General features: G+C 49.4%; 2 protein-coding genes across 2 annotated transcripts in view; both read right to left on the bottom strand.

Annotated features, from left to right (window-relative positions):
- The window catches only part of LOC135888160 (zinc finger and SCAN domain-containing protein 2-like), a 27,294-nt gene extending 12,981 nt beyond the window's left edge, over positions 1-14,313 (bottom strand). The window contains exons 1-2 of the mRNA XM_065415972.1: positions 14,303-14,313; positions 13,894-14,084 (exon numbers count right to left, since the gene is read on the bottom strand). Coding sequence (XP_065272044.1) covers positions 13,894-14,084; positions 14,303-14,313 — 202 coding nt within the window. The remainder of the gene's footprint in view (positions 1-13,893; positions 14,085-14,302) is intronic.
- Positions 14,314-23,747, bottom strand: LOC135888161 (zinc finger protein with KRAB and SCAN domains 7-like). The gene is made up of 3 exons (XM_065415973.1): positions 23,744-23,747; positions 22,772-22,955; positions 14,314-15,238 (listed from the first exon to the last, which is right to left on the bottom strand). The coding sequence occupies exons 1-3, from the start codon at positions 23,745-23,747 to the stop codon at positions 14,314-14,316; spliced, it is 1,113 nt and encodes a 370-aa protein (XP_065272045.1).
- Positions 23,748-26,281: the final 2,534 nt, after the last annotated feature.

A 26,281-nucleotide genomic window follows, 5' to 3' on the forward strand; every position in this document is an offset into this window, starting at 1 on the left:
GCAGGAGATGGAAGCTTGGTCTGGGTTTTACTCTTCAGAAGAATACATTTCAAAGGTTTACTAGGCTATAAAGACGGAGGGGCAGAACCTGATGTGATAAACAATTGAATCAACTGATTATATACAATATTACTGTGTTATAAGAGGGTCTAGGGTGAGGTCTTTTCTGAAAGCTAGTGACGCACTGATTAATATTATTGTGAATTATCATTATGAAAGGAATCATGGATACTAATTGATATTAGGCTGTGGAGACTGCCCAGAGAGGAGGGAATGTCACAGCTATCTACTTGTCTCCTATGTAAATTAAGCATTGTGGAATCGAACAATGGAAGCTCTATTTACATAGAAATCACAGGGGAGGATGGGAAGCCCACAGGAAAGAAAAAACAGCCTGAGGTCCTCCTGCCCCTTGAAACAAGTTCATTGAACGTTGGGAGATATCTTTGGCATCTTCACTCTATATGCATCCGAAGAAGTGGGCTGTAGCCCAGGAAAGCTTATGCTCTAATAAATTTGTTAGTCTCTAAGGTGCCACAAGTACTCCTGTTCTCATCGCTAGACAGATACAAGAGGGCAGAACTCCCAATCCCGTATTGTCCCCAAATCTGGTGCTCTCCAATGTCCAGCTTAGAGAAATAATATGGTTCGTTTGTTCCTCTAAAGAGACAAAAACACATCACAGTGTGTCATTAGATTTCAGGAAAGACCCAACTAAGCTTCTCCTGCTGGTTGTAGACTCCATGCTGTCTTCTCCCCAGGTTTGCCTCCACCCCTTTATAGCTTGATGGGTCTCTTTACTGCTTGTTTGTAAATTGAGGTAAACCCACATTCCTTTGTTTAGGATAGACCTGTTTATCAACTTCCCCTGCATACCTAGTCTGAAGACATTTTAATTATCATTTCAATATATGTCCATAACTCTTAACCGGCTCTGTTTACCTTCCCGGGTCAGACGCTGCCGCCTCCTCCATTGTGAGCCGGGAGCCCGGGCTGAGCCGCTGCTGCTCCCCGGCGGGGTCCGTGCGGGGCGAGACCGGCACTAACCCCCCTCCCCGCCCCGGGCTCTGCCCGCCCCAGCCCCCGAGCCGGAGCCTGCAGGTGATGGGGGAACCCGGGGGAAGGGCCGGGCCTGGGCAGGAAAGTGACTCTGCACAAGCGGCCCCAGATCTCGCCGCCCCGGGCAGCTGCTCCCTGGCTGGGAAGCGCCTGGCGGAGGGACCGGAGCTGCGGCCCCAGCAACGAGTCGCCGCCCGGCTCTGCCCAGGATCTGCTCCCGGGGCCAGCTGGGGGTTCAGGCAGGGGGGAGAGCGGCTGAGGGGGGCGTGGGCGGGCCCCAGGGGGTTCCCTGTTGTGTCCCTGGGGCTGGGCTGTCAGGCAAGGGAGGGGTGAGAAATGAGACTGAAATGTGGGGGGGGAGGTTATTGTTGATCTGCAAATGTAACCCCGCTACAAACCTCTGAGCCCCTCCCTCCCCTGAGACAGGCCCCTTCGTGCCCCAGCGATGGGTGAATCTCCCCAGCACTGAACTGCTGCTGGGCCCTGTTTGCTCCATCAGAGACACCTGCTCTGAACGGGGGCAGGATCCTGGTCTACTGAACAGCCCAGAGTGTGACCCGCTCACAGACTGTATCCTAATGCCCATGAGCCAGGCAGCCTGAATAACCTGCTGTTAGTGTAGTTAGTGTGGGTTAGATTGATATCAATCTGTTCAATATTTTTTTCTTCTATATAAATAGGCTTGGAAGGATGAGATTTTGGGGGGTAAAGACCAGTTTCCCCCTACACACAAACAGATGAGAAAGTACAGCAAAAGCTTAGTTATCCGGTTGGGGGAATGGAGGGTGCCAGTTAATCAAATATTTGGGTTAACTAAGAGTTATACTTACCTATGGAATACTAATTTTCAAAGGATTAGAATACGATAAAATGAATACAGTATAAAATAGTAGACAGGTACTCACCAATCCAGTCACAGCACTGCACTGCAGAGTGGTTGGTTTCTTGAAGCACTTAGGTGTATACAGGGCAAGTTTTCTATAGAGCAGGTTACCTTATGACACTACATATCACTCTGGGCAGCGCATCGCATACACCCAGATCACGGAAAATACACTGAACACTAAAGCGATACTGAACATCATTTAATCTTTGTTTGATGATTCAGAAGGCACTTCAGGACCTTGCAGTGCCTCAGGGTCAGCATCATCAACATCAATTATCGTTGTAGATGTAGAAGGGGTAGGAGATGGGGCTGAATCTGTACTGACCCTATGACACACCCTGGAAGCTGCTTTTTTGAATAAATCCCTGAGATCCGCTGGCTGACCTGTCTTCTGCCTCTTTGGCATAAAAGTAGAGTGCAGAATGTGCAATTGCGTAACCTCCTGGGCAGTATACTAGTCCCGGTTACTAGACTGAAGATTTGTATTGGGAGAGATCAGAAATGCCGGTTAATAGAGCTTTCCGGTTGATAAAGTGCCGGATAACACAGCTTTTACTGTATTTCCATGGATAATAATCAAAACGTATAGCTAGGCAAAGTAAGAAAAATGCTGCTTGATTTCCTTAGTTTTGGAGGAGAACTAGTGCCCTGAGTCATTGATTTGATTACAAAAAGAAAATATCAGGTTCTAAAAGCTTCTTGAATCTAGCAGAGGAAGGCAGAAGGAAGAAGAATGGCTGAAAGCCAGATGAAATTCAAATGGAAAATTAGGCTGATTAACCATTGGCAAAATCTACCATGAGAACTGGTAGATTTTCCATCTCTTGAGTTCAGCACTGGGTGGGTTTCTGGTGGAGGTGTTTGAGTCCAACACAAGTAACTACTGGGCTCGATGTAGGAGTAACTGAATGAATTGCGCTGGCTTGTATTGTTCAGGAGGTCAGTTTAGACTTTCTAAATTCAATGGTCTCTTCCCCTTCTGGCCTTAAAAATTCGTGACACCAAATGGGCAACCTACATCAGTGAGAGCAACATTTTGGTGTAGATGCTTACAGAGTTAGGTCAATGTCAGCTCCTCATGTCGACATAACTCTGTAGTGTAGACCAGGCCTCAGTCTCTCCCGTTGAAGCTGTTCCACCATGCATAGGTGCGGACTCCGTGGGTGCTCCAGGGCTGGAGCACCCACGGAGAAAAATTAGTGGGTGCTGAGCACCCACCGGCAGCTCCCCATGGCCCCGCCCCGCCCCCCTGCTCCAGCTCACCTCCGCCTCCTCCGTGAGCACGCTGCCGCGTCCTGCTTCTCCTCCCTCCCGCCCAGCACTTGCACCGCAAAACAGCTGATTCGCTGGGCAGGGAGGGAGGGGGGAGGAGTGGGAACGCAGCGCACGGGGGGAAGAGGCGGGGCTGGGATTTGGGGAAGGGATCCATTAGGGGCAGGGAGGGGATGGAGTTGGGGCGGGGACGTTGGGGAAGGGGTTGGAATGGGGGCGGGGCCAGGGAAAGGGTGGAGTCGGGGCGGGGCCAGGACCAGGGGGGCGTGAGCACCCACCGGTGCCGGAGAAAGTTGGCGCCTATGCCACCATGTATGAATGAATACATATGCATTGGGCGAGGAAGAGTGAGATTAACTTCAGCCCTCTGGTAGGGCCCTCACCTGGGTTTTAGGAGACCCAGGTTTCAGGCCCACTCCTCCCATGTCTATTTAGACCTTTCTGTTTGGGCTGACCCAGCCTGTCTCCTTTGTGTACCTTTTCCTAGCAACATTTGTTGTTATCAGTGGTTGTAACTTTGTGTGAACTTTCACTTGCTTTCTGAAAATGGAACTCCCCACAGGGGTAGGACTGCCCGATCCCAGTGACTACAACACATCCTGCTGGGGGTTGGGAAACCCGTTCAGAGAGGGGAGTTTCAGGGGGCTGCTGGTGGGTTTGTGTTAGAAAGGCTGGAGCAGGAAATACACAGGGCGAGGGAGGTGGTGACCTGCTGGGACATGTTCAGTCTCTTGCATAATGTTCAGAACAGGCCCTTTGGGGGTAGGGTGATCAGATAGCAAGTGTGAAAAATCGGGACCGGGGTGGGGGGTAATAGGAGCCTATATAAGAAAAAGCCCCAAATATCGGGACTGTCCCTATACAATCGGGACATTGTCACCCTATTTGGGGGGATGGAAATTCCCCCATTTCTGGCATGGGAAAGAAACCCACCGGGCAGGGCTGGGAAAATGAACCAGACTCCCAATGCTGGAGCCTGAACCTACTAGCCAGAGGCTGCTCTGGAATTTGAAGGGGGCCCAGGGAAGATGCCCTGTCCCCTCACCCCCAGCTGCTTGGAATGGGGAGGCAGTTGGGATTCCTGTCCTTGGACCCTGCTTGAGGGCTCTGCCTCCCATACCAACCTCTGGGTAGTAGGTATGTGATAAATGAGATGACCCTGCCCTCCTCCACCGGCTGTGAGGGACAAGGAGCTCTCTCTCCCATTCTGAAGCCTCCTGGCCACTCTAAGCAGGGTGGGGGTGGGACTCTGCTACTCTGTCGTCCCCCCCCCCCTCAGCTTCCATTTTATTGGCCCTCCTCCCCCATGAATAGTGGGATTGCAGCTGGGGCAGCAGGTGCTGAGTGGGGGTCTCTTGTTGTTTCAGATGCCGGTGACCTTCGAGGAGGTGGCTGTGTATTTCACCCAGGGCAGAGAGCTCTGCTGGACCCTGCTCAGAGAGCCCTCTACAGGGACGTCATGCAGGAGAAATACGAGGCAGTAACCTCGCCAGGTAAGGGCTTCCTGTCCCCTCGGTTATTGGAAGCTGGGGGGGGGGGGGGGGGGGGGACACCGTGATGTGGCCAGTTCAACTTCTGCTCAGGTTCTTCCCTGGTCCCTTACGTTACGTCCACACAGCCTCTGGGAGGTGGGATTCCCAGCTCAGGTAGATTTACATGCACTAGTTCTGCTAGAGCTAGCGCCTAAAAATAGCAGCGTAGATAGCGGCTAGGGCTAGCCACCTGAGTGGACAGGATTGTACTCAGGTGGGTAGTCCGAGCCACAGCCCGTGCTGTCATGGCCACATTGCTATTGTCAGACACTAGTGCTTGTCCATCTACCAAGCTGGGGATCACACCTCCCAGCAGCTGTGCAGACAGACCCTTCAATTTCAGGGGAATGACCCCATAGTCTCCCCAGCCTATTTAAGCCAGACTTTGATCTCCACTCCCTCAGCCACAGGATAGGGGAGTCGGAAACACAAAGAGGTATCAAGCATCATATTGTCCTGTCTGTATTCCTTCATTATTTTTAAAACCTCTGTTTCTGGCTTCACCCTGTGGTGCCGCTGTTGTACCTGGTGCAGCACACTGTGAAATTAGAGTGAGAGAGAGGGTTTAAAAGAAAGAGGTGCCTCCATGCTTGGAGGATGAGGAGGACTATCCCAGTTCTAATGGATCATGGAGCACCAGGGACCCACTTCACAGAAAGAAAAATGACAGAGGGGTTAGTAAATGTTCCCTTTCTCGGTCTCCCCAGCAGTTACTGTGTTGTGTTTCCCCTCCTTGCTGTTCCCCTTTCGTTCCTTTCTCCCCGGCACGGGGGATGACTCCTGTCCGGATTCTCTCTCTGTATTCCAGGGGGTGCTGGGATGGTGAGTGAGAACGAGGAGGAGAATCCACAGCGAGAAGGTGGTGAGGATGTGGGTCTGCAGGAACGGTATTGGGAAGATCCGAGGAGATTTTTTATGAGAATCACAAACGAGGAAGAACCCGCGGAAATCAGCGCAGGTCAGAGAGGCCGCTGGGGTATGACCCAGGGAAGAAAACGTGTGAACCCATAAATGATGGTGAAGATTGCAAGGACCTCAAGGAAAGCACAGCCCAGCAGAGAATGCCTATAAAAGAGAGAAAATACACATGCACCGAGTGTGGGAAAAGCTTCATTCAGAGATCACACCTTATTTCACATCAGAGGATCCACACGGGAGAGAAACCCTACAAGTGCCTTGTCTGTGGGAAAGGTTTCAATCAGACCGCAAACCTTATTTCCCATCAGAGGATCCATATGGGAGAGAAACCCTATAAATGCCTTGACTGTGGGAAAGGTTTCAATCAGGGTTCACATCTTATTAGGTATGAGAGAACCCACACAGGCGAGCAACCTTATAAATGCATGTACTGTGGGAAAGGTTTCATTCAGAGCTCACATCTTATTAGGCACGAGAGTACCCACAGAGGTGAAAAACCCTATAAATGTATCTATTGTGCAAAAAGCTTCATTCAGAGCTCAGATCTTATTAGGCACGAGAGAACCCACACTGGTGAGAAATCCTATAAATGTCTGGACTGTGGACAAAGCTTTGTTCTGAGCTCAGATCTTATTTCACATCAGAGTAGCCACACGGGAGAAAAACCCTATAAGTGCCTGGACTGTGGGGAATGTTTTAATCAGAGCTCATACCTTATTTCACATCAGAGAACGCATACAGGAGAGAAACCCTATAACTGCCGTGAGTGTGGGAAAATGTTCAACAGGAACTCAAATCTGATTTCACATCAGAGAACTCATACAGGAGAGAGACCATATAAGGGCCTGGACTGTGGGAAAAGGTTTATTGACAACACAGCCCTTATTAAACATCACAAAATCCATACAGGAGAGAGACCCTATAAATGTCTTGACTGTGAGAAAAGTTTCAGTCAGAGTTCACCTCTTATTCGGCATAAGATAACCCACATAGGGGAGCAGCCCTATAAATGCCTAGAATGTGGGAAAAGTTTCGTTCTGAGCTCAGATCTTATTAGGCATGAGAGGACCCACAGAGGTGAAAAACCCTATAAATGTCTGGACTGTGGGAAAAGCTTTGTTCTGAGCTCAGTTCTTATTTCACATAAGTGAACGCACACAGGAGAGAAACCCTATAAATGTCTTAAGTGTGGGAAAAGATTCAGTTGGAGTTCAAATCTGATTTCACATCAAAGAACTCATACAGGAGAGAGACCGTATAAGTGCCTGGACTGTGGGAAAAGGTTTATTAACAACTCAGCCCTTTGTAAACATCAGAGAATCCATACAGGAGAGAGACCCTATAAATGCCTCAACTGTGGGAAAAGTTTCAGTTGGAGATCTACTTATATTCGACATCAGAGAATCCACATGGGGGAGAAACCTTGAATGTGGGAGAAGCTTCGGCTGTGGTCAGCTTGTATCAGGCATCAGCAAACCTATACAGAGAATAGACCTGTTAAATATCTTTAACATGGAAAATGCTTGAAGTGGAATTGACAGTGGAGACTCCACACAGGAGAGAAATTCTATCGATTCCATCCCTAGGACTGGCCATAGTGTCTTAAAAAATAAAGCCAATTGTCTTGAACATATCTTTGACTTCTTTCATGCTAAGTCAGACTCGTGAGGGTTGCTGGTGAAGATGTTGACGGGTTTCAGAGTGGTAGCCGTGTTAGTCTGTATCAGCAAAAACAACGAGGAGTCCTTGTGGCACCTTAGAGACTAACAGAAGGATTCCTCGTTGTTTTTTATGAAAAAGTTACAGACTTGGAGGGGAGTTCAAATGAATCCTCAATACTGTGTGATTGTTCTGAACTTAATTCCCGGATTCCATCTATGGGAAAAGCAGCTTGTGGGCAGGTTTAGTCTTGAGACAAGAAGGCGGAGGGGGGACCTGATCACAGTCTTCCAATACATTACGGGCTGCTATAGAGAGGACAGGAATCAATGGTTATCCATGGCCCCTGAAGGTAGGAGAAGAACTAATCGGCTCAATCTGCAGCATGGGAGATTTGGCTTAGTGTCAAGCTGTCCTTCAGCAGCTCGAGCATGAATGCCAACCTTGGGGCAGACTACCACAGACAGGGCCCAAACCCCAGCTGAGTTCTATAGTTAGATTTCACCAACCAGATATTAAATGTAAACTCTTCAGGCCCCAGTAGCCTAACTATGGAGTCACAGACAGCCTCCTCGGACACTCTGGTCTTTCTTGCCCTCTAGATGAGCTTCCTTTGGTGATAGATGGTCCCTTAAACCCAAAATCACAACAATATTCACGTTACTCCCAGTCCCATAGGACCGGTCACGTACCCGAGATCAGTTGCACCATATCTCTTACACCAAAGACAACACTTGTAGTCAATTCAGTAATAAACTAGCAAGATTGATTAACTAAGGAAAAGAAATGGGAGTTATTTACAAGGTTAAAGCAGTTAAACATGTACACATGACTGAGTTACAGCCTTGAGTTCCAAAAAGTAAGAAGAGTTTCTATCATAAGTAACCTTTACAAGTCCTTTAGGGCTATCCCAGGCTGTATAGCTTTTGCTTAGAAATCTTGCCCTCGCAAAGTCCAGCAACATAGAGATAACTTAGTACTTCTTTGCAGGGGATTTTTTATTCCTCTTTCTTTGCAAGCCCCCTAACAGTAGAAATTTGCTGGCATATCCTCACCTCACATTGCCGGGGGCGAGGCAGGAAGAGCGATGAACAGAGTCTTTTGTTCTATGGTGTCCGATGGGTCATCTGCTGCTGATGTGCCTTCATGAGACCAGTACTTTACAATAGTTGATGTCCGGTAATTTGCCTGGCTCCAGAGAAAATGCCATTCCTTCTGTAGGAAGTGAGGATTTTACACAAGCTCATGTTTCTTTCCTGTTTGTGACTTACACAATCACAGAGCAGACACTTTATATCCCCCCATAACAAGATTAATACCTGCAGCAGCTTACAAGCAGCTTATAAAATCTAAACACACTCTTATAAACTTTACATCTAGTTTAGCAATACTAACACACAGGTAATCAGTACAGACTGATTCCAGTGGGTTTCTTGCCATGAGGACTGTCAGCAGTTAGGTGGGCGATGAGTGTGGCCCATGGGCTATGGGTAAATTAAAGTGTAGTGTTGGATCCTCCTCGGCGTGAGGGGGAAGGGGCTGTAAAATTTCACAAGTGTAGGTTGTTTCTATTCAGCGGGCTCAGTGTTTGCTCTGGTGCAGGCAGCTCCTGTGCACGACAGCTCACCTAAAAAACAAGATCTGCCGTAGCAAAAGGAAGGGGATAGGTTCTGTCCTACCATTGTCATGTGCCCTAGGGTATGTCTACACTACCCGCCGCATCGGCGGGTAGTGATCGAGCTATCGGGGATCGATGTATCGCGTCTCGTCTAGACGCGATACATCGATCCCCGAACGCGCTCCCCGTCGACTCCGGAACTCCACCAGGGCGAGAGACGGAAGCAGAGTCGACGGGGGAGCGGCGGCCGGTGATCCCGTGCCGCGAGGACGCGAAATAAGTCTACGTCTATCTAAGTCGATCCAAGATACATTGACTTCAGCTACGCTATTCTCGTAGCTGAAGTTGCGTATCTTAGGTCGATCCCCCCGCCCCAGTGCAGACCAGGCCCTAGTCTCTCAATGCTAGCATGCTCTGCACAGGCCGAGTGGGAGTGCGTGTGCGCTCTGGGCATAGCCCAAATGATTGACGTTGCTTTGGTGTGTCCCTTAACTATGTGTTTCAGGCTTTTCAGAGGTTGGAGGTTTGCGTAACTCCAAACTCTGGAATGGCCTGAGATACCCCCGGGCAGTCTTCACTCGGGATTAACAAAGTTCATTGGTCAGTTTAATTCCTAGTTTCTTTTTTAGTGGAAAGGGAATATATTCTGGTGGTCGTTAGTGGTCGTTTGGGCAATTGTCAGCAGTTCAGGCACTGCTGTGGCTAGCTGAAGGCCAAGGATGCTCTGTGATTCCTAAGCGGTCCTCCCCCCTCCCCATCCTGGACACATTTTGAAGGTGGAATTGGGATGATGGCCGTGTCTCAAAATGGTTGGAACATGGAGCTGCTGACAGGGCAGGGAGAGAAATCCCAGATAATGGCCTTTGGCCCAGCACCTTGACAGTTTTATCCACACGGGCTACAGTAACTTTAAACACCTGAGAGAAGACGGGTGTCTCTCTCTCCTTCTCCACAATCCACCATCAGGGTTCCCTCTAATTTTTCCCACCCATGTGCGCAATGAATTTTGTTAGGTGCACGAATATGGCGGTGATGTGGCACACATCACCGCCATATTGGTGCACATAAAATTCATGTGGCAGGTTGGCCAAGGGGTTCGGAGTGTGGGAGAAGGCTCAGGGCTGGGGAAGAGGGTTAGGGTGCGGGGGGTGGGGGTGAGGGCTACGACTGGGGGGTGGGCTCTGGGATGGGGCTGGGGATGAGGGGTGCAGTGGGGCTCCCTGGGGCTACGGTGGGGAGAGAGGACTCCCTTCCCAGCTCTTTCTCCCCGCAGCAGCACCTGGGGGGGAGAGGCACGTTCAGGGCTGGGCTGGGCTGGGGGAGGGGCACCTGTTCCGTGGCAGGGCCAGGGCTGGGCTGGGTCGGGGCCGGGGCGCCGCGGCTGGGGGAGGGGCATCTCTTCCCGCCGCAGCCCTGAGCACCCACGCAGCGCTTAATAGGCCGCTCAGCTTAGAGGGAACTTAGCTCACCATCCCCTGCAACAAAGAACTTCCCCCTCCATGATTTCCAGCTTCCCCTTCCCTTCTCATGAAGCCATTAGTGAGCACTTTACAAGCCGCGTGGAGACCTCTGCGGTGGTGCACCCATATCACAGGCAGCAGCTTAATAGAGGGCCAATTGCTTTGTGCCAGGAAGGGAAGCCTGCAGCTGGGCCTGGGATCAGCCGGCTAACGGCAGCTGAAACCCCTGCTTGGCTGAACTGGCTGAGTAGCATTGCCAGGACTGCTCTTAAACCCGGTAGGAGGACTTGGCCCGCGGCTGCTCGATGCTTATGTCTTCAGCTGGGCTTGTTCCTCCGCCTGCCAGTCCAGCCCTGCTCAGTTCCTGACTCCGGCTCTGACCACTAGGCCGGACTACCCCACCTCCTGCTCCATGACTCCTGGCTTATGTTGCCTGAGCTGTACGCTAAGCCAGGCCCTGCCCCCCCGCTGCTCCAACCAGTTCTTCTCATTTGTGCCCCTGGCTCCGCCTATCCCCTCCCCTCCAACTCAGCCCCTTCGGTTGTAGAGGGAAAAGGAGGGGAAAACAAGAAGTGAGGGGAAAGGGGATGTGGGTTATAGATTGTTGTAATAAGCCGGGGTGGCCAAATCCTGGCTCGCGAGCCGCATGCAGCTCTTGTACCGTTAAAGTGGGGCTTGCATAGCTTACCACGGCGCCCCCCTCATTCTCCACCTACCAAGCTGGAGGTGGTGGGGGAGCTCAGGGCTTCTGCCCTGAGGCAGGGTGGTGGGGCTAGGGGCTTCTGCCCAGCAGGGAGGGGAGTCTCGGGGCTTCAGTGGGAGTGGGGCTGAAGCCCTGAGCCCCAGCAGGTGCCTCCCATGGTGCTGAAGCCCCGAGACCCCCCTCCCAACAGGGCAGAAGCCCCTATTCCCACCGCCCTGCTGCAGAGGAGAAGCCCAGAGATTCGGCAGGCGTGCCTGGCTCTCAAACTTCTGAAGATTAGAATCATAGAATATCAGGGTTGGAAGAGACCTCAGGAGGGCATCTAGTCCAACCCCTGCTCAAAGCAGGACAACCCCAACTAAATCATCCCAGCCAGGGCTTTGTCAAGCCTGACCTTAAAAACCTCTAAGGAAGGAGATTCCACCACCTCCCTAGGTAACCCATTCCATTATTATATGCGGCTCGGAGGGGCAGTAAGTTTGGCCACCCCTGTAATAAGCCATAAATCCAGTGTGAGCGTCTCTATTCAATCCATGATTTGTAGTGTTTAGTAAAGTTAAGAATTTACGTACCTCCCCGAGAGGCGGTAGTTAGGTCAATGGAAAAATTCTTCCCTCAATGTAGCCCTGTCTACACAGGGGTTTAGGTCGGTTTAACTATACAGCTCTGGGATTTAGACTCCTCCCCCCCGCCCCCCTGAGCAATGTAGCTGGGTTGACATAAATTTAGGTGTAGACCACGTCTCAGTCTCTGCCTCTTGGACTGCGACTGGCCCCATCAGTGGTTGTGCTGCTGGTGATTTATAATAATCATTGTTCAAACAACACTAAAATCTCATGGCAAAGTGTCGGAAAATGGTACAAATAAAATGAGAGTGTCCTGACAAATGGTCCTTTGTCTTATGAAGTCTCCAATAAATCTGCACTACATCCTGTAAAACAAAACTAATATCCTACTATGGGATCAAATGGCCTTCAGCAAATAGAGAACAATCCACAATACAGGGTGGACTATAAGACACTCCAGGTTCATATAAATCAACATCCCAGAGCATGTTCCAGATGATTCAAAATCAGGAGAACAGATTTACTCATTTTCTCCTCTGAACTGTCTACACCTGTCCCATTCGGAGCCTCCTTATATGGTCATGTTACTTACAAAAGTTTTAACGTCATCCTAATGAAAGGAGAAAACCCAAACTCCCATCTGAAAACAAACAGCTGGGCAAGAAAAAGGCCAGAAGATGCTTTACCCACAGGGTATTTAGGGATTTAGGGTCAGAACAATCACACTGTCTTTGGGATTGACTCAAATTCCCCCTCCAGGTCTGCAACACGTTCATCTCCAGACCTCAGGAGTCTGATTTGGTGGGGGTTGCTTGCGACCAGTGTTCCCTCTAATTTTTTCCATCCGTGTGCGGAATGAATTTTGTTATGTGCATCAAATTACTGAGGTAATGTGTGGATGTGTGCCACCAGTAGAAACAAAAAACCTAGAGATAATATATATAGTTTTAAAAAGTTACCATAGGGATAATTACTCCAGCCAGGATATTAGGCATTTTAGAACTCACTACTCAAAGAATTAAATGTAAGCGTAAGAGAGAAATAAAAATTATGACATGCACAGACCAGTCAAAAAACTCAAACAACAGCACTTTGAAAGAATAAAATTACAGAGAATATATGTGCATTGCAGGAAGTATCAAGAAGTAACAATAACAACAATAATACAAGTATGTGTTGGGAGGTGAGTGTGAAAAACAGAGCGTGTGTGTGTGAGAGAGACAGAGACAGTGTGTGTGCGTGTGAGGCAGAGACAGTGTGTGTGCATGAGACACTGCGTGTCTGAGAGACAGAGACACACTGTGTGTGAGAGAGAGAGACAGACACACATTGTGTGTGTGTGTGTGTGTTTGTGTGTGTGAGACACGCCTTGCCCCTTTAAGTATGTTGCCCTTTTAGGTAGATTGGCACTCAAAACAGACACAGCAGCAGCCACCAACAAGCTCCCTCCGTCCCACTCCTGAGCCTTGTCGCGTTCCCCCTCCCTCCTCCCGCTCTGCAGAGATGGGGTACAGGAGCATGGGACACCCTGACATCAATGCCCCCCTTCCCCGCCCGCTCTGCATAGCAAGCAGGAGGCTCCTGGGAGCAGCTCCAAGGCAGAGGGCAGGAGCAGGGTGGCAGTGTGGGGAGGGGCACCTGTAGTGTGCGGCACTTGATAGCTTGCTGGGTGGCTGCGCAGCTTACAGGGAACTTAGATTGGGACCATTGTATAAATGAGATGCTCGGGGTTGGTTTAGACTAGAAGTGGTGGAGGTTTGGTCCAGGTCAGGGCTAAACGTGCCAGCTACCAACCCTGACCAGTTTTCCTGCTCTAGACAACTCTCGGCGGCAGAAAGGCCCCTCGGTTCAGCAGCCAGGGCTGCAGCAGGGAGGAGGGGCTGTGACGTGTAAAAAGTTCTGAATGAAACATTTCCCACATTCAAAGCATCTCTGCGTTTGCTGTGGATCCTCTGCCGTGAAATAAGAACTGAACTCTGAGTGAACCTCTTCCCACAATCCAGCTATTTATAGGCACGATCTCCAGTGTGGATTCTCTGATGTGTATTAAGTGGTGACTTGTCACTCAACTTTTTCCCCACAGTCGAGGCATTTATGGCGATATCTCCCATGTGGATTCTCTGGTGCCTAGTCAGGTTTGAACTTTTTCCCAATAGGGTGTTTCTCCTGAATGGATTTGGTGATGCACAATACGATGTGAGGGATGAATAAAGCTTTTATAGGGTTTATCTCCCGTGTGGATTCTCTGATGTCCCATAAGGCATGACTTGTCACTAAATTCTTTCCCACACTCAGGGCATTTATAAGGTGTCTCTCCTGTATGGATCCTCTGATGGCGAATTAGATTTGACCTCCAACTTAATCTCATCCCACAGTCCTGGCATTTATATGGTTTCTCTCCCGTGTGGATTCTGTGATTTGAAATAAGACCTGAGCTCTGAAAAAAAGTTTTCCCAGAGTAAAGGTATTTATCGGGCTTCTCTCCTGTGTGTGTGGGTTCTCTGATGTATACTAAGGTGTGCTTTGTCATTAAACATTCACCCACTGTCAATACCTTTATAGGGTCTCTTTCCAGGGTGGGTTCTCTGATGAGTATTAAATTGTGCTTTACCACTAAACATTTTCCCACAGTTGAGGCATTTATGAGGTTTTTCCTGCCATGTGGGTGTTCTGGTGTCTAGTCAGGTTTGAACTCTGACTGAAGTTTTTCCCGCAGTCAGGGCATTTATAGGGTGTTTTTCCCGTATGGATTCTCAGATGCACACTAAGATTTGAGCTTTGAAGGAATCTTTTCCCACATTCCAGGCACTTATAAGGTCTCTCTCCTGTGTGGGTTCTCTGATGTGCCGTCAGATCTGAGCTCCAACTGAAACTTTTCCCACACTCAGGGCATATATAGGGTCTCTCTCCTGTGTGAGTTCTCTGATGTGCAATTAGGTATGAGCTCTGATTGAAACTTTTCCCACAGTCCAGGCACTTGTAGGGTTTGTCTCCAGTGTGGGTTCTCTTGTGTCTAGTAAGGAGTGAGTTCTGATTGAATCTTCTCCCACAGTCGAGGCATTTATAGGGTTTCTCTCCCGTGTGGAGTCTCTGATGAATAATAAGGGCTGAACTGTCACTAAATGCTTTCCCACAATCCAGGCATTTGTAGGGTTTCTCTCCTGTATGGTGCATCTGATGTCTAACAAGCTGCATGTTCCAATCAAAACTTTCCCCACAGTCAAGGCACTTATAGGCTCTTTCTCCTGTGTGGGTTCTCTGGTGTGAAATAAGATCCGAGCTCTGAATGAAGCTTTTCCCGCACTCCAGGCATTTATAGGGTTTCTCACCCGTGTGGGTTCTCTCGTGCCTAAGAAGATGTGAACCCTGAATGAAACCTTTCCCACAATCAAGGCACTTATAGGGTTTCTCTCCCGTGTGGATCCTCTGATGTGAAATAAGGTGTGCGGTCTGGCTGAAACCTCTTCCACAGACAAGGCACTTATACGGTTTCTCTCCAGTGTGGATCCTCTGATGGGAAATAAGATGTGACCTCCTAATAAAGCTTTTCCCACACTCGGTGCATGTGTTTTTTCTCTCTTTTGTAGGGATTCTCTGCTGGGCTGTGGTTTCCTTGAGGTCCTTGCAATCTCCACCATCATTTATGGGTTCACACGTTTTCTTCCCTGGGTCATATCCCAGCAGCCTCGCCGACCTGCGCTGGTTTTCGAAGGTTTTTCCTGGTTTATGATTCTTATAAAAATTCTGCTTGGATCTTCCCAATACCGTTCCCTGCAGACCCACGTCCTCACCACCTTCCCGCTGTGGATTCTCCTCCTCGTTCTCACTCATCATCCCAGCACGCCCTGGAATACAGAGAGAGAATCCAGACAGGAGTCATCCCCCGTGCTGGGGAGGAAGGAACGAAAGGGGAACAGCAAAGAGGGGAAAAACAACACAACAACCACTGGGGAGACTGAGAAAGGGAACATTTACTAATCCCTCTGTAATTTTTCCTTCTCTGAAGTGGGTCCCTGGTGCGCCAGGATCCATCAGAACTGGGATATTCCTCCTCATCTTCCAAGCATGGAGACTCCTCTGTTTTTTGAAGCCCTCTTGTTCTACCTTCACACTGTACAGCATCAGGTACAACAACGGCACCACAGGGTGAAGCCAGAAACAGAGGTTTTGAAAATAAATTAAAGAAAAAATGGAGCCTCCATGCTTGGAAGAAATAACCTACTTGTAACAGACAACACGGAGCACCAAGAGAAATTGGATTCTGCCTCCAGATCCCTTCCAAACACCCAGGGGGAAGTAAAATCTGGGGACGGGGAGCTCCTGCCAGATCTCAGTCAGCGTGGGTGGGTGACATCTGCCCTGTGGATGGAGCTAGTCCCAGGAAGTGAGGGGAACAGATATGAATGAATACAGATAGGACAATACAATGCTTCTGCCGCTCTTTTTAGGCACTAGCTCTAGCAGAATTAGTGCATGTACATCTACCCGAGCTGGGAATCACACCACCCAGATGCTGTGTAGACGTAACCTAAGGGAATTGGGAAGAACCCGAGTAGAAGCCAAACTGGCTACATCACAACCCCCCCCTCCCGCTTCTAATAACCGAGGGGACGGGAATCCCTTACCCAGCGAGGTCACCGTCTCGTAGTTCTCCTGCATGACGTCCCTGTAGAGGGCTCTCTGAGCGGGGTCCAGCAGAGCCCCCTGCCCCTGGGTGAAATACACAGCCACCTCCTCGAAGGTCACCGGCAACTGAAACAACAAGAGTCCCCCACTCAGCACCTGCTGCCCCAGCTACTATCCCGCTATTCATGGGGGAGGAGGGCTGATAAAATGGAAGCTCTTGGGAGGAGGGGGGGAGAAAGGGTAGCAGAATCCCACCCTCACCCTACTCAGAGCAGCTAGGAGTCTTCAGCAGGGGAGAAAGAGAGAGCTCCTTGTCCCTCCCAGGAGGGAGGAGAGCAGGGGCCTTCATGTTTATCACACACTTACTAACGCTATTCATGGGGGGGAGGGATAGCTCAGTGGTTTGAGCATTGGCCTGCTAAACCCAGAGTTGTGAGTTCAATCCTTGAGGGGGCCACTTAGGGATCTGGGGCAAAATCAGTACTTGGTCCTGCTAGTGACGGCAGGGGGCTGGACTCGATGACCTTTCAAGGTCCCTTCCAGTTCTAGGAGATAGGATATCTCCATTAATAAAAAAAAAAAAAAAAAAAAAACACAGGCTGATAGAGGAGAGGAGGTGCAGCCCCTCAGCAGGGTCCAGGGACAGGAATCCCAATCCCCTCCCCATTCCCAGCAGCTGGGAGTGAGGGGACGGGGCCTTTCCCCTGGGCACGGGGGAAAAATGGTGGGTGCTGAGCACTCATCGGCAGCCCCCCATTAGCTCTCCCCACCCCCCCAGTACCTCCTGCCCACCGGCAGGCCCCACGGATCAGTGCCTCCCCACACCTGCCGCAATCAGCAGTTTCAAGGTGTCGGGAGAGTGGGGGGAGGAGTGAGGACGTGGCGCTCAGGAGAGGGGGATTAGAAGAGGCGGGGCAGGAGGGGAGCGGGAAGACGCAGGGTGGGGGCAGGGCCTTGGGGGAAGGGGTAGAGTGGGGGCAAGGTCTGGGGCAGAGCCGGAGGTCGAGGAACCCCTGGCACTTTGGAAAGTCAGCACCTGTGGGTGCATGACCCACCCCTCTCCTCAGCATTTCCTGTTGGCTAGCTCTGGCAGCTCCCCAGTCAGCATGTTTTGTGGATCCCATTTTTCGGTGCTTAGCTCTGCCCAGGGATAATATAGGGAGCCTGGGAGCCTAACTCAGGGCTGTGGTGTCCACTGGGAGGCAGGGCACCTAAACATTACGTGCTGCTATGCTGATCATTGTAATGCCTAAATCCCTTTGTACATCTTGCCCTCGGTGATTTTCCCATCAGTATCTGGGAGACACTGGTTCCCTACATGGGGGAGGCTTAAAGAAGGAGGAAACAATTTCCTTCTCACATATCATGGAGAGTTGATCATTGGGGAGTTTAATCCCCCACCCACCCACCCACCCACTCACTCACTCACTCTCCATTTGGTGTTAGGGATTTTTGAGGCCAAACGGAAAAGAGAACATTGAATTTAGAAAATCTTGTCTGACCTCCTGTATGATACAAGCCAGAGAAATTCGTCCAGTTACTCCTGCATTGAGCCCAGTCACTTGTGTTGGACTAAAACATGTCTATCAGAAAGGCATCTTGAACTCAAGAGATGGAAAGTCCACCACTTCCTTTGGTAGTTTTTTCCAGTACTTAATCACCCAGTTTTCCTTTTGAATTTCACTGGCTTTATCTTCCAGACATTCATTCTTCTTATGCCTTTCTCTGCTAGAGTCTAGAGGCCTTTAGAGTATGTGACATTTCCCCCTTGTAATGAAATAAGTGACTCAGGGCAATATTTCTCCTCCAAAACTAAGAAAATCTTATATAATACAAAAATTAGAGTGCAAACATCAGTGAATGTTGTGATTTTATATCACTATTTGACAATTGAGAGAGAAAATTAGGGAAATAGGAAAGGATTGATTTCAGCTAATTAGAAAGGGAGACAGCAAAATCTATTTTTTTTCTTTATAGTGGGTATTTAGAGAAAAATAAAGAAAACATTTATGCAGATAATATGTTAATTAATAAATAGAAAGAGGACAAAATTTGAAAGGATTTTACATAAAAATCTGGGAAATCAGAAAAAGAAAAAAATCGGAGGGATTACACAGGAATATTATATTAATGGAGAGAACAGGGGCTAGACTAGTGGTGATTTATTTATGTATTATTTTATGTATTATTTATGCTAGATTTATGTACAGGATTGGCAGAATTTGATTATTTTTTATCATTTCAATGGTAATATGAATGTTTAGTTTTAAGGATTTATTTTCAATTTTTATTGATTTACATTTTTGCAGTTGTGGGAAATTGTGGGGCGGATCAGACAACAATTACTTAATGATTGTAGATATTGAGAATTGAAAAAGTCAAAGCTTTACAAATCTTAAACACACGCAGTCATGATCACATGTCAAAATATACCAAGTAAATATCTTTAAATCAAACTCTAAGAAATTCTATAGCAGCATTTTATTCATTTGCCTATCTCTACATTTCCTTATTTCTGATGGAAATATTTTTTCACCCACCCTTTGTGTGTCTATGGAGAAACTGACATTTACCCACATTTATGACAAATATCTCATCCTTCCAAGCCTTTGTATGTAGAAGAGAAACAAAATTTGAGCAGATTGATCTCACTATAACCCCCCCACACACACACACTACACCAGTAGCAGGTTATTCAGGCTGCCTGGCACATGGGCATTAGGATACAGTCTGTGAGCGGGTCACACTCTGGGCTGTTCAGTAAACCAGGATCCTGCCCCCGTTCAGAGCAGGTGTCTCTGATGGAGCAAACAGGGCCCAGCAGCAGTTCAGTGCTGGGGAGATTCACCCATCGCTGGGGCACGAAGGGGCCTGTCTCAGGGGCGGGAGGGGCTCAGAGGTTTGTAGCGGGGTTACATTTGCAGGTGAACAATAACCTCTCTCCCCCGCTACTCCCCCCCCCATTTCAGTCTCATTTCTCACCCCTCCCTGACAACCCAGCCCCAGGGACATAACAGGGAACCCCCTGGGGCCCGCCCATGCCCCCCCCAGCCGCTCTCCCCCCTGCCTGAACCCCCAGCTGGCCCCGGGAGCAGATCCTGGGCAGAGCCCGGGCGGCGACTCGCTGCTGGGGCCGCAGCTCCGGTCCCTCCGCCAGGCGCTTCCCAGCCAGGGAGCAGCTGCCCGGGGCGGCGAGATCTGGGGCCGCTTGTGCAGAGTCACTTTCCTGCCCGGGCCCGGCCCTTCCCCCGGGTCCCCCCATCACCTGCAGGCTCCGGCTCGGGGGCTGGGGCGGGCAGAGCCCGGGGCGGGAGGGGGGTTAGTGCCGGTCTCGCCCCGCACAGACCCCGCCGGGGAGCAGCAGCGGCTCAGCCCGGGCTCCCGGCTCACAATGGAGGATCTGACCCGGGAAGATAAACAGAGGCCGAGCGAGCGCAGCCCGCCCCCTCCCAGCACGAACCGGGGCCCTGTGGGGGCAGCAGCGACGGACCCCCCCGCCCCATACCCCGCTCAGCCGGGGGGGCCCGCCCCCGCCCCCGCCCGAAATCCCTCCTCGCTCCCTATAGAGACCGGCCCAGCCAATCCCACCCACCGCCCGGGTCACTGAGAAACGCGCCCCCTGCAGCTCCGGGGTGGGGGGGAAGCTGGAAGTGAAGGGAGGGTGCAGCAGGGGAAGCTGGAAGGGGTATTTGGCAGCTGTAGCATTTCAAGTGTAGCCAGACCCCAAGTGAATCGCTTTGTACTGTGTCAGACCCTAGCCCTGCATGAGACCCAGAACATTCCAACTAAAACCCCATGTCTTCTCCCCACTGCTTTTCTCCCTTTCTTCAGGCCAAAGACAAAGGCTGCAGTGGATTATATCAGCCTAAAATAAAAAATAATACTTAAGGTTTGTTTGCACTAGGATTTTAGGGGGCGACTGGGGTTTCTAGGCATTGCATTTCAAGGCCCCTAAATACCCTTGGAAAAGCAGTGACTTTGCAAAAGATTTAGGGGTCATGATGGACAAGCAACTCAGCATGAGTTCCCAGTGTGATGCTGGGGCAAAAAGGGCTAATGTGACCCTTGGATGTACAAACACAGGAGTGGGGAGGTCATTTTACCTCTGTCAATGGCACTAGGGAGACCAATACTGAGATAGCAAATACAGTTCTGGTATCTGCACGTTAAAAAGGATGTTGAAAAACTGGAAACAGCGCAGAAAAGAGACGCAAACCTGATCTGAAGTCTGGACAAAATGCATTCCAGCTTATATTGCACGCAGGGGTGGATTTATTATGCCGAGAGGAGAGCTGTCTCCTGGCGGCATAGAGCGTCTTCACCAGACGTGCTGAATTGGTGCATCTGCACTGCTGTAGCACTTCTAGTGTAGACTAGCTCTCACTTTGGCCATGGTGATGGGGGTCGGCCTGGCTTCAGGGCTGAAGAGGTCTGTGGACTAGTTCCCTGGCTTCCTTCTTGGCTGTGATCTGCTCCTCTGTTTGTTCAGTGCCTAGCACAAGGAAGACCCTTTCTCAGTGGGCCCTTAAGCTGTGATGAACACGATTCATAATAATACTCAGCCTGGTCCTTTCAGCCTGATCCTTTTGTAGATCTTTACTATTCATAAGAACATAAGAGCGGCCATACTGGGAAAGACCAAAGGTCCATCTAGCCCAGTATCCTGTCTTCCGACAGTGGCCAATGCCAGGTGCCCCCGAGGGAATGAACAGAACAGGGAATCATCAAGTGATCCATCCCCTGTCGCCCATTCCCAGCTTCTGGCAGAGGCTAGGGACAGCATCCCTGCCCATCCTGGCTAATAGCCATCGATGGAGCTATCCTCCATGAATTTATCTAGTTCTTTTTTGAACCCTGTTATAGTCTTGGCCTTCAAAACACCCTCTGGCAAAGAGTTCCACAGGTTGACTGCGCATTGTGGAACTCAGGGATGGCTTCACACAACACTTGCAGGGTAGTTCCTGTCTCTATCAGGCCCCAGTGCAGCAAGTTAACAGTTCTCAGCCTCAGCTGTCTGGCTCTCAAGAGAAAACCCTGCAGTTTCCCAGGTCTGCGTCTCCCACTTTCTACACTCTCCCCCTTCCTGACCAGATCTCACCTCATTGCAGGGCATCAGGCAGTAACCTCCGTCCCCATTTCAGTCTCTGCCTCTCAGACTGCGACTCTCACACTCGCCCATTGGTGTTTGTTTATTGTGGTTATTTAGAATTATAATTGTTCAAACACCACAGATATCTCATGGCAGTGGGTGGAGGGAAAGGCCAAATAAAATAAAAAAGGCCTCTTCTGGCAAAGGGTCATTTGTCTTGTGAAGTCCCAGATAAATCGGCTTTTCATCACGTCAAACTAAATTAATATCCAAAGACGGGAACTATTTCATTTCCATGGAAGGGCTTAGGGTGTGGTTGGTGGCCTGTAATATATAGGTGGTCAGCTTAGATGATCTAGTGGTCCCTTCTGGCCTTACATTCTATGATTCTATGTGACCAAAAGGCCTTCAGCAAAGAGGGAACAACCCACAATACAGACCGGGCTGTACGATACAATTAGGTTCATGGAAAGTGACGTCCCAGAGCATGTTCCTTCTGACTCAAACTCAGGAGAACAGATTTCTACTTGGTCTCCACTGAACTGTCTAAACCTTTGGAGGCTTCTTATAGGATCATGTTATTTTCAGAAGTTTTAACATCATTCTAATGAAAGGGGAAAACCCAAACTCTTGTCTACAAACTCTCTGAGCTGGACAGGGAAAAGGCCAGAAGCAGCTTTACCAATAGATGGAACCAGGGATTTAAGTTCAGAAGGATCACACTGTGTTTGGGATGTAGTCAAATTCCCCTCCAAGTCTCTGATACTTTCATCTCCTGCCCTCATGAGTCTGATTTTGTGGGGGTGGGGACCACTGAATAAATGAGATGCTCAAGGTTGGTCTAGACTAAAAGTGGTGGAGGTTTGGTCAAGGTCAGGAGGAAACGTGCCAGCTACCAACCCTGACCAGTTTTCCTGCTCTAGACAACTCTCAGAGGCAGAAAGGCCGCTTGGCTCAGCAGCCAGGGCTGCAGCGAGGAGGAGGGGCTGATTGTACTCTCTGACGGGTGAAAAGTTGTGAGCTCTGAATGAAACATTTCCCACATTCAAAGCATCTCTGCGTTCGCTGTGGATCCTCTGCCGTGAAATAAGAACTGAACTCTGAGTGAACCTCTTCCCACAATCCAGCTATTTATAGGCACGATCTCCAGTGTGGGTTCTCTAATGTGTATTAAGTGGTGACTTGTCACTCAACTTTTTCCTACAGTCGAGGCATTTATGGTGATTTCTCCCATGTGGATTCTCTGGTGTCTAGTCAGGTTTGAACACCGATTGAAGTTTTTCCTGCAGTCGGGGCATTTTATAGGGTGTTTCTCCTGAATGGATTCGCTGATGCACAATAAGATTTGAGCTCTGAATGAAACTTTTCCCACAGTCAAAGCATTTATAGGGTTTCTCTCCCGAGCGGGTTCTCTGATGAGTTACAAGGTGCGAGTTATCACTAAAACTTTTCCCACAGTCAAGGCATTTATAGGGGTTATCTCCCATGTGGATTCTCCGATGTCCCATAAGGCGTGACTTATCACTAAATTCTTTGCCACACTTAGGGCATTTATAAGATGTCTCTCCTGTATGGATCCTCTGATGGTGAATTAGATTTGACCTCCAACTTAATCTCATCCCACAGTCCTGGCATTTATATGGTTTCTCTCCCGTGTGGATTCTGTGATTTGAAATAAGATCTGAGCTCTGAAAAAAAGTTTTCACACAGTAAAGGCATTTATAGGGCTTCTCTCCCATATGGGTTCTCTGATGTGTATTTAAGTGTGTTTTGTCATTAAACTTTTTCCCAGAGTCAATGCATTTATAAGGTTCTGTGTGAATTCTCTGATGTCCAATAAGGTGTGAGTTGTCACTAAATCTTTTTCCACACTCAAGGCATTTATAGGGTGTCTCACTCGTGTGGGTTTTCTGGTGTCTAAAAAGATGCGATCTCAAACTGAAGCTTTTCCCACACTTTGTGCATGTGTTTTTTCTCTCGTGTGTGGATTCTTTGCTGGGCTGTGGTTTCCTTGAGGTCTGTGCATCTTTCTCCACAATTAATGGATTTAATCACTTCCTTCCACAGCTGGTTTCTCTCGGACATGCCCTGACTCTCACAGGATCTTCCCTGGTCAATACTGCAGGAAACGTTACATTCATATCTTCCTGATACTATCCTGTACAGTTCCATTTGCTCAGGACTTTCCAGCTGGGAATTCTCCTCTTCATTCTCACTCACCTTCCCTTCACCTGCTGGGATAGAGAGAGCATCCAGACAGGAGTCATTCCCCAAGCCAGGATGAAAGGGAAACAGCAAAGAGGAGAAAGACGACACAGTAACTTCGGGAGATTGAGAAAGGTGAAATGGACTTACCCATTGTCGCAGTTTCAGGGCCGCTGAAATTGTACTCCCCCTCTGCGGTGCACCAAGGTCACACACATTTAGGGTTCAGGCTCCCAACCATCAGCTCCCTTGGGTGCAGAATGACGCAAGACCTGGGGGTTCAAAGGATCACATTGAGCAATGTGCCAGACAAGAATGGACTTTTGGGGGGCAAAAGTGTTATGTGGTTTTCCTGGGGGATACATAGTGGGGGTGAATGCAAATTCCCCACCTCCAGTCATGAAGCTATGGCCTGAGAAGGGGACCGTGGTCTGCCAATCAAAGGCCCAAGCTGTATAAAGGAAAGACTGAATGAGTTGTAGATTCCAAAGCCAGAAGGGATCATCTAGATCCATCTGTGATCATCTAGTCTGACCTCCCATAGAGCACAGGTCGCAGAACTGCCCCCAAATAATTCCTAGAGCAGATCTTTTAGAAAAACAGCCAATCTGGCTTTTAAAATGATCAGTGAAGAAGAATCCAGGACGACACTCGGTAAATTATTCCAATGGTTAATTACTCTCGATGCTAAATATTTATACCTTTTTCCCAACCTGAATGCCTCTAGCTTCAACTTCCAGGCATTGGATCACGTTAGACCTGTCTCTGCCAGATTGAAAAGCCCAATATTAAATATTTGGTCCCCAGGCAGATACTTATAGACTAATAGACTTTCAAGTACATAAAAGGTTGTTATATACACACACACACACACCCCAGGACTTTGCAGGATTTCATATACTAGATAATAGTCTATCTTCAGCCCTCACCCGAATTTTTCTGAAATGACGCCCCCTCCTTAACACAGCGCAGATCCCTGGGAGCAGATTCCCAGGAGCTGCAAGATCTGAGGATCCGGGGGACCGTTTGTGCAGAGTCTAGGGGAGCTGGAACAATTTGTATAGTGGGGGTGCTGAGAGCCATTGAACCAAACCCTGCATATGATGGAAACCACTTCAAAGCAGGGGATGCGGCAGCCCCCCTAGTTCCAGCCCCCAGGGCAGAGTCACTTTGCCGATCCCCAGCCCTTTCCCTCAGGTCTCTCCCCATCACCTGCAGGCTCAGGCTCCGGCTCCGGGGCGGGTGTGGGCAGAGCCCGGGGCTGCCCCAGAGGCTGGTTCCAGCCACTGGCGAAAGTCCCCACCCGGGCTGGGCACAGGGGGGCGTTGATGAAGGTTCCCTCCCCCGCGTAGGCTGCTCTCATTCCCGGTTCTCTGATCACAATGGAGGAGGAGGAGCTGACCTAGGAAGATAAAAGCTTGAGCCCCCGAGCAAGAACCAGAGCCCTCGGGATACAGCTAGGGTGACCAGACAGCAAATGTGAAAAATCAGGACAGGGGGTGGGGGGTAATAGGAGCCTATATAAGAAAAAGACCTAAAAATCAGGACTGTCCCTATAAAATCAGGACATCTGGTCACCCTAGATACAGCAGCTGATTAATCCCCCCCTCCACTCAAAGACTTTTGTCACTCTGGAGTGTGAAAAACACCTCTCCTCCCCCAAACGACAAACGTTTTCCCAACGAAAAGCGCCGGTGTGGACAGAGCTTCGTTGGCGGGAGACACTGTCCCGGCAACGAAGCTACTGCCCTCATTGGAGGTGGTTTTATTTTGTCACCGGGAGAGCTCTCTCCCGGCAACAAAGAGCATCTACACAGCGCCCCTTACAATGGCGTGGCTGCAGCGGCACAGCCGCACCGTTGTAAAGTGCGCAATGTAGACGTAGCCTTAGTTAATCCACTTCGTGGAGAGGTAGGGCTACCACCTGGCCGGTATGTGAGCGGCCTGGCTGGGGTTTTTTTTTAATGGATTTGCCAGAAAAATATTTTAAACTGCCAGGTTTATTTTTTTTCCACGTGGGCCTAAAGATTTGTATCCTAGTCTCATAGGACACTGGGATAGCTAATAAAAGTTTCTGTGCCCAGCTACAGATGGTGCAGCGTTCCCACTTCTGCAGTTGAAATGAGAACAGATCAAAACTGTGGAAAATACAGCAGCTGTCTGCCCGCCAACACGCACCCGTGTGTGTGTGTGTGTGTGTGAGATAGGGTTTGAGTCACGCGAGCGTGAGGAGACCAGTGATGTCATCAATCTTAGTTCTATGTGTTATCTTTCTAGATACTATATGTGGCTGTTGAAAGGGAGGGTGCAGAGTTGCCTGGTGGTTGAGGGTTGGGGAAAGTCCCCACCCGGGCTGGGCACAGTTGATGAAGGTTTCCTATCTGGCACGCTGCTCTCAATCCGGGTTCTCTGATCACAGTGGAGGAGGCGGAGGCGGTGGCCTTGCCTTGGCCGTGGGGTGCTGGGTTTTTTGCATTTCAAAGGGGGTAACCCTAGCAAGAAGTGGTAGCTATGTCGGTGGGAGAATTCAGCTTCATTATATTCTCAGAAGGACGCTTAAGTTCCCAGATGCTCCATGGACAGGCCTGAGTTAAGCAGAGTGAAAAGACGGCACACAAAATGGTAAGGTGAAATACACAATTGCTATATGTTTAAGAACATAAGAATGGCCATACTGGGTCAGACCAA

The sequence above is a fragment of the Emys orbicularis genome, chromosome 13 (genome assembly GCF_028017835.1).
Source record: "Emys orbicularis isolate rEmyOrb1 chromosome 13, rEmyOrb1.hap1, whole genome shotgun sequence".
Taxonomy (NCBI): Eukaryota; Metazoa; Chordata; order Testudines; family Emydidae; genus Emys; species Emys orbicularis.

Excerpts from the sequence above, each read along its gene's own strand:
- LOC135888161 (XM_065415973.1), bottom strand. Across the intron at positions 15,239-22,771 it reads TCGGGAGAGAAACCCTATAA|ATGCACCGAGTGTGGGAAAA; the intron begins ATGCTTTGACTG and ends GAGAAAAAACAC.